Below are 15220 nucleotides of genomic sequence, written 5' to 3'. Positions count from 1 at the left end.
CAAGGGGCAAGATTGGACAGGGAAAGCAGTAGACCTGCCTGGTTTGGGATAAAACTATTGCATGATGCTCTACCCTAACATGGCCATGTTAGGTCTGATACCTGACCTACCTGCACTGGCAGCAGCCCAGAGATCTCAGATGCATTGGACAGTGTAGACATACCCTGCAGGATAATTTCTGGACAAATATGTTCATTTCTATGTTTTTTTATACATTTTAATAAAGTTTTTTCTTTGGTGAACTGAGCCATAAACCACTACAAAGGAGAGGGATGATCTAGGTTTCAGTTAACATAGATGCATGTGCATACCAGTACCAGAAAAGTAGGCAGTGACATTTCATAATTCAGTATGTTTCATAACTCAGTATTTTTCTAGCTGTACCAGCTGCAAGTAAGTGGATGGGACCTGGAGGCATGCACAGATTAGAATATATTGGAAAGGATTTTCTCCTGTTTTATGTTGGGCACGAGCAGTTTTTGCTGTTGTTGGCATGTCATCAGCATTTCTGTTCTCAGGAAGATCAAGGGCACCTCTGTATTACATATCTCAGCATTTAAGAACCTATTGTTCCATTCCTCATCCTTGTTCTGAGTGAATGTTTGGTATTTGAATTGCAGTGTAAGGAGCCTTATTTCAAACCACATTATGGCATCCCTTCTCTTGCACCATAACAGCATCCAGGTGGGAAGTCCTAAATGAGTGAAAGGTCTGGACAAGAGTCCAGATGGCTTTTCAGTATTTCTAAGGAGGGAAGCTCCACAGGCTCCCTGGGCAACCTGTGTCACCACCCAGTTACCTTCACAGTGGAAGCTTTCCCGGTGGTTGTAGGGAAGCTCCTGTGTTTCAGTGGTGCCCATTGCCTCTGTTCCTGGCACTGGGCACCACTGAAAAGAGCCTGGCTCTGTCTTCTTTGCATCATTCCTTCACGTGTTTATGGGCATTGATGAAGTCCCCCTGAGCCTTTTCCAGGCTGACCAGACTCAGCTCTCTCAGCTTTTCCTCAGAAGAGAGATGCTCCAGTCCTTTCATCATCTTAGTGGGCGTTGATTGGTCTCTCTCTGGTATATCCATGTCTCTGTTTTACTGAGGAGCCCAGAACTGGGCACAGCACTGTAGGTGTGGCCTCACCAGTACTGAACAGAAGGGAAATGGCAGAGATGAGATCAGCTGCTTTGTTTTTTTTTCAGACCTGTCTCTTGCATGTATTGTCATATAAGGCAGCTAAAACAGCCTCTATGGTGAGCTTACTCATAGTGACAGATTCCTGGGTTAGTTCAATTCCATCTCTCACATTTCTGATATGTAATGAATCAACACAGACTTGTTTTGATTGCTTTGTGTTGTTTTGGTGCAATTAAAGTTTAGTTATAGTGTGAAATTGGCTTACTGAGGTATTTCACATAAAAAATATTTATATCCTTCCTCTTGTATCACCATTTTCTGTTATTCTTGTATCTATTTCAGTCCAATCAGCCAGTGGTTTCCCTTAACTTGAAAGCAGTGACTAATTGGATCAGAACAATAACAGCAAAGAAGGAATCCAGCTAACACAAGTGAGAGGGTCCCTTGTTTGACAGCTACACAAAAATTGCATCATTGCTGCAATTCCAGCTGCTTGCCAACAAGGAGACTGCAGATCTCTGCCATCCAGAATGTCCTTCAATACAAGACCAAAAATACTGCTATCAAATTGAGATGATCGTTTTTATCATATAGCCCAATATTAAGATTATAGAAACTATGTGGTGGGGTTATCTCCTTCTCTTTGTATTTCTTTGGTCCTGTGGGTTACTGCAGTGAGATCACTAAAACTGTATGCAAAATCAATTATTTGTTCAGATGCTACCAAAGTATAGTTTGACAACCTTTTAAAAAAATTGTATTTCATTTAAATTGTAACTCTGTGGGAAGAGGATCCACATTTTCTCCCCAGTATATGTTCATTGACTACCAATATAGTGATGTTTCAGTCTGAGCCTGAGTATGTGAAATAACAGGTCACAGCTCAAAAAAATACAGACAATAAATCTCCCATTTTATATTTTCCCTTTTCTTACTTTAATCCTATACTACAAACCTTGCCTCGAGTAATAGTTGGAAAGAAAAACATGATTTAGAAAAAAACTATGAGAAACTAGTGTCCTTTATATTGTTAGTCACCTCTAATAAAGGTCTTCTTTTTATCAGCTTTACTAGCATTGTGTCATGGAGACACAGAACAGTCTCCTTGAGAAGTGAACAAATGCAGTTTGACAGATGAGGTTCTGGGTTTTGTCCCAGCACACCTTTAGTGAACTTGCAGTTGAATCTTATTAATGGTAGGAGCAGCATCATTGTTTGTAATTGAAAGAATAGTTCAGGAAGTGCTGTCATTTGGGGCTGGTTTCTGTTTGTGTGCTCGTGCATGACTGGTGTCCGTGACAGCTCAGGTGCAGCAGTGTTGCAAGTTGACATTATTTCACCTGCTGAAACAAGCAGAGCAGCTCTTTCTCAGACATCCCATGTTTCTACAGCAGCTGCTGCATTGAAATTAGGCTGCTTTTCCCACAGATCAGTTCCTGAGCAGGACATACTAGCTTTGGTGCAATTTCCCTAAGAACCTACTCTTAATGGATGATGCAGGTAAATCTGTGATGTGCTGTGCTGTAATTCAGGGATAAATGCTTTGTTTTCCATTGTGGAGAGTAGGCAGCCTCCCAATGCCAGAAGGCAAGATTAGTAGAGTCTTTTGGTTCAGCTTACTTCCAGAAAAATATATACCTTCAAGAAAAAAATGATTCCTTCCTGAAAGAAGTGTTCAAGATATCTGTTGGAGTATGTGCTGTATGGTTGATCCCATATGATCAAAATGGGTATACACAGACATGTGTTAGTAGAGATTTCATGCCCCCAGCATCTGAAACTCCTTCATCCTTCATTTGTTTTCCACCACTGAAAGAAGAGTGAACAGTGAGTGAAGAGTGAAGGTAATGAAGATGAATGCATGAGCCTGTGAAAACTGTCCGATAATGAACTTTAGGAAATGCTGTTAGTAGATGATTTTGTGTATTACACGTTGAAAGGATGAAAAAACCCACACCTCTCTGTGTGCAAGGTATATGCTCTAAGCAATGAAAAGAAATTCCCCAAATAAGCCTTACAGTGATATGCTGAGGACAAAAGGTGGTGAAAGCTGGAGAGACAGAGCTTGCAGTAACTTGTTATTAATTTGAGCATATTTGTTTCGTGTATCTGTGAACTTGTCTTCCTGGACAAACAAAAAAATGTCTCTGAGATTAAATTATCACAGGGGTCTCAGTTCAGTTTCCAGTTTCATGCTTCTCATTTCTTGCATGCCTGATTTCATTAACCTTTTTTTTTTAAGCTGATTGCCTAACCTCTGTGTCGTGGCAATGTTTAGCGGTGCAGCTGAAGGGAGTTAGCCACGTAAACAATGGGTTCTCCTGCCTGTGGAACAAGCCTACCCCTCTGTTCCTGAGAAGGGTTTTAGGTGGTGGGGGGATAAGAGAGCAGAAGAATTTGTGCTGCAGGATGAGAGAGGTTGGAGAGTGGAACCTGAGCTGTGCTTTTCCCAGCAGTCTGGGCTGTCCCTGGACTTGGTCATGTGCAGTGTGGCAGAGCCCTGTTGTCAACAGGAACAGGGTACAAGGCTGTCCCAGGCAGGTTGTGGAGTCTCTCCTTATGCCATGTATTCAGGTATCTGGGACATCCAGCTCAGCAGGCTGACCAGGATTTTGTAAAACTCTAAAAACGCTGCTTCTTCTGTTGGTGTGAAAAGCTTTTGTCACTGTGCTGCTGAAATTTGTATGTTCCTGGTGAATGTTTTGGGGTTTTTTTTCACTTGGAGAAAAAATTCTGTTGAGAGATTACTGGAAAAGTCTGCCCATTGCTATATGATGTGTTGCTGCATTCTGCTTATTGAAATCCAGCAGGGTATAATTTGACAAATTTCAGCGGATAGCTGAGAAAGTGACAGAACTACTACCAGTCCTGGATATTTAACTTCCTGCTCAAGCTGTAACTTGTTTCTAAAAGTGTATCTTATTTGTTTATGGAGCAAGAAACAAAACACTCAGAAAGGCTTTGGTTAGCATCCAACTAAACCATAAAGTGTAAAGTAGTTCCGAGAGCTAAATTTGTGAACCTGATTTGTGTGATCAGTAGATAGTCAATAAATATTTGAAAGCTACTTAGTAATATTTGTCTGCAAAAGTGCACAGCTGGGAAGACAAGCATATTCAGCAAAAGCAAATAGTGGTGTAATAAATACAAGAAAACCAGTCAAGTAGAATGCTGTGAGCAGCAGTCATGCTACTGAGTGTCACTAATGACAGGAGATAAAGTGACAAACAGCATGGGTGACAGATGCTGTGTGCAGAATGGCTCCTGAGCCAAGCCTCTGGTCTAGTCAGGGGTAGAAGATGGGAGCAGAAGAGCATTTCTTGTGGTCCCTGGGGTAGCTGGGATGCAGTAAGTCTGCTGCTAGTTGTTAACTTTCAAACTGGCCTTGTCCACACATTTCAGACGTGAAGAGAAGCCAACAGCAGCCCTTGTGAGGCTCTGCAGCCGTGACTTTGAGCATGTGTACAGGATCTTGAGGATGCAGCTATAAACCCAATCCAGATTCCGTTCAGCTCCTGCCTGGCTGAAGAGGTGCTGAAATTCCCTGGATATCTACTGATCTGCTCATAGCAGGGGTACTTGAGGTAGTTTTAAACAGTGGTGGCCACTAAACAGTACTGAGAGCAGGGCAAACAAGACAGAGCACTTAATTCAGCATTACACTGTAGTGCTTGGTGTCAAGTGGTTGTGCATTCCAGTATAATTCTCAGACATTAATCATTCTCAGTGTAATCATCAGACAATTCTCAAGGACTACTGAAGTGAATACAAGTAAGCAACAGTAAGCTACTGTTTGCATTTTGGCCAGAGCTCTCAAAGACCAAGTATAGATTTGTGTAGTTTTAGGGAGCCATGTAGGTGCAGGTGTTTAAGCTGCCTTGACTCAAGGATGGGAAGGAAACACTTGAAATATGTCCAAATCCATAAGGAATTTGGGGAATGGTCTAGGGAAGCAGAGTGGTGATTGATTTACAGACATTTAGTAAAAGCACAGCAGTTTTCCAGATGTAGAGAGCTTCCTGTAGATTTTACATATGTGTGTAAGTAATTGTTAAAATAAAGCATTGTCTTCTGAACAGCTGTTGGTATGTGGGAAAAGATGTCTATTAGTTCACAGAATCCTTTGAGTCTTTCATTAGTAATCAACAAGAAATTACTGCATTTTAGAATAGACATATACAGTAGTGGTGTCTTACTTCATAGAGGGGAAAAAAACCCCAGGGTTAAAATACACATATTACCTAGCCAAATATGATATAAATTTTAAACTTTGGTATTATTTCTTTTATTGTGTTTTCAGTTGATGGCAAGGATGATGACTCGGGTGTTCACCTTTATTGTTTAAGTCATATACATAACCTAGAGTTAACACAGTCTTTGTCTAATAATCACCTCTCAGTTCCAGAGTTAATGAGTAGGATGTTTGCTCCCTCTGTACAGGAGAATATGGATATCTTTGTGTGTTCTACTAGCATGTTCTTTTTCCTTTCTTCAGTCCCACTCTTGCCATGGCCCACAGGAATCTGACTGGAAGCTGTAATGTTAACTGTGGATGTAAGATTCATGAGTACGAGCCTGTCTGTGGATCAGATGGAATAACATATTTTAATCCTTGCCTAGCTGGCTGCATCAGTGGTGGAAACCACAGCACAGGGGTAAGTGCTTCACCCACCAGCCACACACAACCCCTGAGTAGCCCCTTGGGATGTGTGCAGATCGAAGACTTCTCTGTTCCTAGCTCCAGCATCCCTCCTCTGAGCTTCAGAGAAGTTCTCTGCAGGTCATTCATGCATCTCTGAGCCTTTCCATCATTTGAAAGACTGGCAATGCTGCTATTGCATGGTCCCAGCCCACTTCCTTTAGTTATATACCAATCTGAAGTACAGGTTCATTTGTACTGAGTAAATCCTCCAGCTGAGTGAGTGCCAATGCCCTGGGATAGGGAGGGTGGGTGTTGCCCATACAGACCCCAAAGACCTTGGTGGCGGTGACCTGCATGCCTGCTGTTCCTGCAGGGCTTGGAGAGGGTACCTTGAGTCAATGTCATCTAACTCAGTTTTCTGCCAACATAGGCAGCTATGTCAAACTGTCTTTCTTCAAGCTCAGTCTTACCTTTTAGAGCAGTTTGGGTTTTTTTGTGACTCCCTCTCTGAACTGAAGGAAGAACTTAACTCTTCAGGTAGTTGGAAGTGGTTTAAGTTCATGTTTAAATTTAATTATGATTTGTTTTGAATCATTGTTGTTTTTGTCAGCCTCATCATTTTGCCCAAGTAGCTCTTGCACCTGCACTGGTGCACTGATAGGTCTGTGGTTTGCCTGACTAGGTAAAGACTGCCCATGTATTCTGCTCTTGTAAAACAGTTTGACCAGTCCCATGGCCTTTTTCTAAACCTCTTCCAGGCTAAATGAAGGTTGTCATCAAACTCAAGTAACCAGAACTTAAAAGATGTTAATAATCTACTTTCTTTCTTGGAAATACATTGCTTGTTGCAGCCCAGAGTTCTAGTTATGCTGAACTGGGGAAGGATATCCTGCTGGTAAAACCAAACCATGGAAATTTGGCAATTTCCAGGACTGGACACAAGAAGACAGCTGAAAAGTAGAATCTGACTGAAGTATCAGCAGAGCATTATGGTCATATTAGTTTCCTTAGAAAATGAACTCTTAAATTCTTCTGTTACAGAACTGCCCTTCAAAAAAAGGATAATTAAGAAAGACAAGAAGTAATGTAAACATTGATTTTCTTCGGGCTTGATTGTGCTTTCTAGAGAGCTTACTTAAAAAGTATCAGTATCCTGATTTGCAGTTGTGAGCCAGCCTGTGGAGCAGGAGGATGTAAGGTCCAGCACTGTTTTCTCAGGTCAGCTGGGCAATGGTCTGAAAAAGCATGTTCATACATAGATGCCACTGAGAACAGATTAGTTTCCCTTAATTTTTTTTTCTTCCTTTTTGGATTAGCTTTCTGGTTTTTAGTAGAAAATTGTTTTGACCAGTTGGAAAAGCAGTGTGATCCAGTGCTTAAATGTCAGGGTCGATATAATCTACTTTGTGCTTTCCTGGACTGAGACAGGCTTGATCTTTGTTGCATTTCATCTGATACTGAAGTAGCACAGTTAATGTATTTAGTAGGGAAATACTCTGTGGGTGTGTGCTCTTCACTACAGATTTTGAAACATACTGTTGCAACTTATGATTTAAGAAAATATGCTTCATGGCCTGAAGTTTTTAACTCAGTAGCTAATGGTGAATAGAATAGGGCTGGCATTGCTTGGAAAAGGTATTTTTTTTTATTAAATAATCCTTTTTTGTATGGTACTTTTAAAAACAACCAATGTAAGTTAGTGTTGCTGTATAACACACAAACTATTGCTAACATATAATATTTGGATTTAAATTTATAACATAGAGTGTTTTCTAAATTATCCATTTAAAAGTTCAAACTAAGACAAAAGGGTACCAGTGTACAGTCCATACCTGTTTTACATATATATATATAATATATATTTAATATTTATTTAATATATAATATATATTTAATATATATTTAAATATATATAAATATAAATATATATTTAAATATAAATAAATATTTAAATAATATATATTTAATATTTAAATATATAATATATATTTATATTTATATTTGTATTTATATTTATTTATACATATATCTATTGCTATACTCTTAGTATTTCTGTCTCATTTAATACACAGACTTAGTTTCACTGGTGATGAACCAAGATTGTATAGTAAAGAGGTCTTATTTCTGTAGGATTCCTATTTGGCATTTGCATTTGGAAGCAATCAGAAAGAAATCAGGTACTCACGTGGTGTTAGAGTGGACTGCTGCCTTGGGAAACCAGAATCTGTCTTAGACTTTGTTTCTAAGTGCTGTTGGGCAAGTCATTTAAACAGAACTTCACCCCATTGGTCATTTAATCTTGTGTTCTTCATGTTCTGGATGATGAACATGAGCAACAACCAGAAGTGCCACTTCTAGGTAGACTGCCTAAATCTGTATTTGAAGGCATGAAAAGTTACATTTAGAATATATTTAGTTCTTATAGCTCTGAAAAAAAGGATTCCAGTTGTCTTAAATTAATCATCTATGTTTGTGAAGTCTTTGATCCGTTTTAGTTGCTTAACTACAAAATGAAGATAACATCAATACCTCTTAACTGTTGTGAAGCTAAATGACTCCTTTTTGGAAGAGTTAAGGTATAATAGTGAGTATTATAGAAAATCCAAATGAAATATGGGTCCTTCCATCTTTGTAGTGCAATATTCTTAATCTAAGGAAAAAAAATACCTGAAGTCACGTTTTGAAAATGGGAGGTAAAATACTGGATAAATAGATACATTATTAAGATGTTCAGCTAAGTCCCCTGGGGAAAAAAGTGCGAGGCTTCATGATGGCATGGATGCATATAAAGATAAACATTAAAACTGACAAACACCCATGATTTGGATATGTCTTGATGTCTAAGTGTTTAAATTCACTATCTTAAGATGATTTTGTAACTCCTGTGCCTGTGTGGTCTTTGATGAATGCAAAAATTGAAACAGAAAGTTCCTTCCTGTAATATCACATATGTCCTGGCCTGTTTATTCTGTAGCACTGGAATATTCTGATCTGCTTCACACCCCCTTGCCATACATTAGATGAAAACAGAAGTGGCATAATGTGAAAGAAGGCTACTTCTGATGTAGCTCTTCCTCCCCTGTTCAAATTACAGTCCTGTTTGTCTGTGAAATGCTACTTCTTTATTCAGTCTCTTTTTCTTAATTTCATTCCCTTTATCCATTCAGGAATCTCTCAGTCAGTCCTCCAGTGTCACTGTTTTGGTCTCTGCTTTCCCGTTATTCTCTGCTTTTGCTCCTGTCCACATCTACAGCCTCATCCAGGTGGAGGGTCCTGAGCTTCAAGCATGGAGTGCAGCTTGTTGCTCTTTGGCCAGATCTGGGTAGCCTTCTGTTAACATGGCAGAAGAGACTACCTGAATATGAAAGTCAGCAAGGAGCTTGCTGAATTTCAGAATATGTCATTGTCACTGCTGCCTGAAGAGCGTTTCCTCACATTTTCTGCAGTACAAGAGAAACTATTTTTCTCCAGCCTCCCTCTCAGAAGTGATCAAATTGTTTTGTCAATATTTCCCAAATATATTCCAAATTTTTTAAAAACTCAGACTAAATAAAGCAATGAAAAGGCAATGTCGTCACAGGGAATTCTGGCCAGCTTTGAAATTACTTGAAGACATAACTTTTCTTATGCTCGGGATAATGATGCTCAAGGCAGAAGATTCTCAGTTGAGAAGTACCACAGGACTGTTGTACAGTGTCTCTTTGCAATGTCTTTCTTACATGTATTTTTCACGTGGAAATGTTCTTTTTTGCTCTGCCAGGTCAGAAATTACACAGACTGTGCCTGTGTGCAGAGTCGCCAGGTGATCACTCCGCCGACAGTGGGCCAGCGCAGTCAGCTCCGGCTGGTGATTGTCAAAACCTACCTGAATGAGAACGGCTACGCCGTGTCCGGGAAGTGTGATCGAACCTGCAACACGCTCATCCCATTCCTCATCTTCCTCTTCATTGTAACCCTTATAACAGCATGTGCCCAGCCTTCAGCAGTCATAGTGACACTCAGGTGAGAACTCGGTTATGTTTTGTAAGGATTTTCGCCATGCCCGCTATCACTAGTGCCTGTCGAGCTTGTGTGTCCTTAAACAGTGAATAGAATCCTTGTGTAGCCTTAAAAAGAGAAAGGGCTTACAGGGATAGGGTGAAATCTGTTTGTATTTAGAATATGTAATATGATAATCCACTTTAGGAAATATGAAGCGCACAGTAAATTCCAGGTGCCATAAAGAGAAAACAAGCAAAGCATCATGGAAGAAAATGATTACTCCTGAAAAATTTTCAATCTTCTTGGGGCAACGGTTTGGATTTTCAAATGCAAATGAAAAAAGTTAGTATTGAAAATTACCCTTTTCTCATTCTTAAAACTGCTCATTCCAGCCACATGCCTGGTTTTGAGTCTTCCTTCTTTATCTTCAAAGAATTTTGAACTTGTACTGTAGTAGTGGTGTTACTGCCTCTACCCTAAGGAGAGGGAACAGAACAGCCTTTGTAGGAAAAAGGCAGTGGTATTTATTTGTCAGTTTGAAAAGAGCATTCATATTTCTGGATTGGCTTTTCCCATCTCTTCCATCTAGTTTGATAAACATAATCATTCCCTGTAACATCTTTGTGCATTTAAAACATAGTTCCTGTAATTGAAGTCCTGCTGATTTTTAAAGAAAAATGAGCTCAAAAAATATAATATGGTCTGCTGCTAAAATAAATTTGTATTTGTTTAATCTATGTTGCTGCTTTTAAAGAGAAGGAGGAATTAGAGGAAATTATATAATTACTGACTAGAATTTACAAAGCATACCAATAAGTGTTGGTTCTGCTGGTAACTGGAGGACAAAGAATAGTTTAAAGATGTCTGTTTGGTTTGGGATCTGAAGCTGAAGAGCTCAGAGTTGAAGAAGTAAGTTCTTTTCAGATGAAGATGAGTTGGAAGGTAAAAATAAAATAACAAAATAGTTTAGTTGGAGGGGACCTTCAGTGAGCTCAGAATCATAGAATCTGAAGGGGTTTGAAAGGACATTAAAAATTACCTAGTTCCAACATGCTGTCTTGGACAGGGACACCTTTTCTAGACCAGAGCTCCATCCAGCCTGACCTTGAACTCTTCCAGGAATAGGGCATCCACCACTTCTCTGGGCAATCTGTTCCAGTTCTTCACTGCCCTCACAGTGTAGAATTTTCTCCTAGTGTCTAATCTAAACCTACTCTCTTTCAGTTTGAAGCCATTGCCCCATGTCCTGTCCCTACCTGCTCTGGCAAATACTCCCTCTAATCACCCAGTTCAACTGCCTGACCACTACAGGACTGAGCAGAAATAAAAACCTGTTAGTGAGGACGTTGTCCAAACACTGACAGGTATGAGGCATTGACCACTTCTCTAGGAAGCCTCTTCTAGTGTTTGAAGTACTCTTCAGAAGCACACCCAAAATGATCCAGGTGCAAATGGGCACTCTGTCCATGTACCAGATTAAAGCTGGTCGGAAGTAAATCCCTACAAATGCTTGAAATGCTTGTGGTGTTCATGTCAGGTCTCAGCACTAGCTGTTTAGCTGCATTAATTGCTAACATAGAGACACCTTTTGTCCTGGTTTTGTGTAAAATATGTCTTCAAATTGAGCTTTTTTTTTTACACCAGTCTTACTCCTTTTATTTCTGTGAGAATGGTCCTCCCAATCAAGTAGGATTTCTTTCTGGTAGTGCTGTCTTCAGAGCTTCACTCTGATATTCTGGAACAAATGTAGGCCCCTCTAAAAGTAATAATAGCGGCAAATAATTGTAATAGGTCATGGAACTTTGGAAAACATGAGGCAGGTCAGGGCTTAGCTTTGGTATCCTTAGACTCAGTTGTGAGCACAGCTGAGAAACCCTCTGGCAGGAATCTTTGTCTCACCCCTTCCAAGGACAAGCACTCTCTTGCTGTCATTTTCTCAGCTCAAGTGCTAAGGTTTAAGCAGAAGCCTGCGGCTGACATAGGGAAGACTGTGCTGTGTCCCACTGAGGAATTTTTCCTTCCAGTTTGTTTTTCCAAAAACTCATAGAACACATATAAGGGTCACTGTTGGGACATTGAAGCCAGGCACTCAGGGCAGGGTGCATCAGAATTGCAGCTGCTCAGCCTTACCTCAACTGTTGTGTGCACAGCTCTTTTATACATATTCAGAGACTTCTGACTTTATTCCTTCTGTCTCTGGATTTCCCACATGTAATATAATACTACTAAAAAAAATATTGCCCTCGCATTGCAATTAGGCAAGGCAAAAGAAGATCAATATTGCAGTGAACTTCACAAAAGTGAGGTACGTAAGGGACTGCAACATAATCTCCAACAGGAATTTGTAATGCTCAGTACAAATAATGGGGGCCCACACACATGGACAGTGACACCTGCTGTCCCAAACCACATACTGTGCTTTGTGCACTGGTCCAAGGTCTGTGGCCCAAGTTGGTTCTCCAACTTTTCATTTCTTGACTTCAAAACTGGATTTCACAGCTGCATCACATCTTTGAATGCAGACTTTTTGTGTGCTTTTATGGTGTATTTCAATGTCATTAGAAGCTGTCTATTTTAAGATCTTTAGATTAAGAATTAAAAATACTTTAAAATCAGTAGATAATTTGTGGTTTACTAAAATTGTAGTTGCAGTGTGGAATTTTGTTACTTTGTATTTAGTCTTCGTAAGCTTGACATTTTTCCTTTGAAGCCACTGGAAGGAATCTTGTATTACTTGAATTGAAAAGGTGTTTAAAGACACTGTTTGGATGTTTGTCCTGATATTTTTCCTAAAATAACTCCAAAGTGCTTATGCTGCCAATGATTTGTTAAATTCAGAAACTGAGTACAGCCTTCAGCAATTTAGTTATCTATTAATTCTAATTTGCCTCAAAAATACTAAGAAAAATAAATTAAGATGTATGAAATAAAAGAAAGCTATCATGAGAAACCATAAACATTTTGTGTGGATTCTGTAAATTTCCTTAATGTATTTTGTTCAAATTCTTCAGGCCTTGCACAGGTAAAGAAAGGTCAAAAGGCATGACTGAGATTTTGATTAAACAGGTCCATGATGGGCTGGCTGCATTTTTTCCTAGCAGAAGGAGTTAACAGTAGTAGAAGCTAAAGACAAGAATTTTAGACAAAGATTTTTCTATAGCTGAGAAAGAAGCCATGGGGCAGAACATACCAGGATGATTATTGGTTATGGCTGTTTCTTCACTGGAGTTTTCTGTTCACCTGTTAGGTCTGTGGAAGATGGGGAGCGGCCCTTTGCACTAGGAATGCAGTTTGTTTTATTAAGAACTCTTGGTAAGTCTCACAGTAGATCAGCATTTCCATAAAGGCCATGTTCAGCTTAAATGCACCATAAAAGCATTAAAATTCCATAAATCTACATCTAACTGTATTAGGAACCTAAAATTAATAACTTCTGAAAGGATTGCATCTGAAAATGTGGTTAATTTATTTTTTTTGGTTACTGACTTTATAGAACAACATTAATTCACAGAAAGGTATTTTTTCAGTTTCAAAAGTTTCAAATTGTATTTAAAAATTAATAGTTACTAAGTATTATTTTATAAGGATTTTTTAGCTTTTAAAAGCAGAACGTTGTTGTTCTCAGCAATAACAATACTTTTCATAATTTTAAAAATAAGTATTTGTTACTTAATGTCTTAATGCCTTTCTTCAAATATTATTTAATGTCTTTCAAGAGTTTCAAACCAAAAATGGATAGATGTTAAGAGTCTTTATTTTTCAAAGCATTCTCTTTCAAGCTCTTGAATTTCTAATTTCCTGCCCATAAAAACACTCCAGGTGTTCAGCTGCTATGAAAAAGATGACTAGAACAAGCAAGGTCTATTCTAAGAGAATAAGGGAAGCCCATATAGTTACATCTTAAAGTTTTGTTTGAGGAAGGATGTTTCAGTCTCATCTTAAAGATGTACTTCTGGGGAAAGCAGGAGCATTCATTGGACTGGCTGCATTTTTAGCTGCCTTAGAAGTTAAACTGTTTCTTGGGAAGATCTGTTCAAAAGGAAATTTATAATCCTAATGGTTTTACCCCTCACATCTGTCTTCAAAAACATTTTCTGATTTTCTGCTTTTCCACCTTAATGGAAAAACAGCACCTTTCCCAGCTCATAGGCAAAGGATGTTCCACAGGTAATGCTATGGAGATAGTGTGTGTCACCTTCTATCTTCCTGAGAGCAAAATTGGATTTTTTTGGGGAGGACACATAGCTCAAGAAGAGCTGTCTGGGGACAGCAGATTGAAGTACCTGTTGTAAGGTGCCACTGCCTTGGCTTCTTTTATTTCTCTTCCATTTGTGGTAAGTTTCACGTGTGGGGGTTTAGTATTTTTTTTAGTATTGGTGGGAAGACTGGCTGGCCAGTTTTCCATGTTTTACATTTCATATGGGAACAGCAGTGTAGAAATCTCAAAAATGTTCAACCTACACTCTTTGGCTGGGGCATATAGTTTCTTTAGAAGTTTTCCACAATATGCTAACACATATTATTTCTCTTGCTATTTTTGTTTCAGCTTACATTCCCACTCCAATTTATTTTGGGGCTGTTATTGACACCACGTGCATGCTTTGGCAACAGGATTGTGGCGTACAAGGATCTTGTTGGGAATACGATGTCACCTCGTTTCGTTTTGTCTACTTTGGGTTGGCAGCTGCTCTCAAGTTTGTGGGATTCTTTTTTATTTTCCTGGCCTGGTATTCCATAAAGTGTAAAGAAGAACAACTGCAGAGACAGAGTTGGAGGGCTTCGCCGGTGAACACTGTGAGTGAGATGGTTGGACAAGCTGGACCCCAACAAAACTATGCACGGACTAGATCCTGCCCTACCTTCAGTTCCCAAGGAGACATCAGTGTGGCACAAGGAATGAACTGCTTAGCACAGACCTACCCCGGCCCTTTTTCAGAAGCAATAAATTCCTCAAATGAAAATGCATTGGAAGAAGTTGTTGAGATATAGACCCCTGGCTTGGTAATGTAATATTTAGTTTTGTTGGTTGACTTAGTTACGGCGCCTTGTAAAACACCCGTGCCTTCTATTTTTAATCTAAATGTAACACGTGATAAAACCAACAAAGCTTGATGCAAACAACCATAATATGTTCCTGAGGGCTGGATACCTCAAACCAACCCAAGTTCTTATTTCTCCCCTCCCGATGATGGAGTTTTAAAAATTGTGTTTGTAATTATTTCAGATGTGTCCATTAAATGTCCATGCTCTGATCTAATGTCATTGTAAAGTTGAGGTGTTACAAACAGCAGAAGTCAGTGGAAGAGTGACAAAAACTCATACTGTTGATGTCTAGACTCACAAAAATGCTTAAATGTATAGTCAGCTTCATATCTGCAAATGATATTTTTAAAATATGAGTAATTACTGTGAGTTCTGCTACAAAGCACAACTGAACTTATTTAAACTATGCAACTTATTTGGATAATTGTA

The 15220-nt window shown here is 39.2% G+C and overlaps 1 protein-coding gene across 1 annotated transcript in view; it reads left to right on the top strand.

Moving 5' to 3' along the window:
• SLCO5A1 (solute carrier organic anion transporter family member 5A1) overlaps positions 1 to 14737 on the top strand; it is a 66577-nt gene extending 51840 nt beyond the window's left edge. Inside the window, exons 6-9 of the mRNA XM_062502271.1 lie at positions 5621 to 5780; positions 9528 to 9769; positions 12996 to 13060; positions 14295 to 14737. Coding sequence (XP_062358255.1) covers positions 5621 to 5780; positions 9528 to 9769; positions 12996 to 13060; positions 14295 to 14737 — 910 coding nt within the window. The remainder of the gene's footprint in view (positions 1 to 5620; positions 5781 to 9527; positions 9770 to 12995; positions 13061 to 14294) is intronic.
• Positions 14738 to 15220: the final 483 nt, after the last annotated feature.

This window comes from Cinclus cinclus, chromosome 1 (genome assembly GCF_963662255.1).
Source record: "Cinclus cinclus chromosome 1, bCinCin1.1, whole genome shotgun sequence".
Lineage (NCBI taxonomy): Eukaryota > Metazoa > Chordata > Aves > Passeriformes > Cinclidae > Cinclus > Cinclus cinclus.
This window is presented reverse-complemented; position numbering and strand designations above follow the sequence as displayed.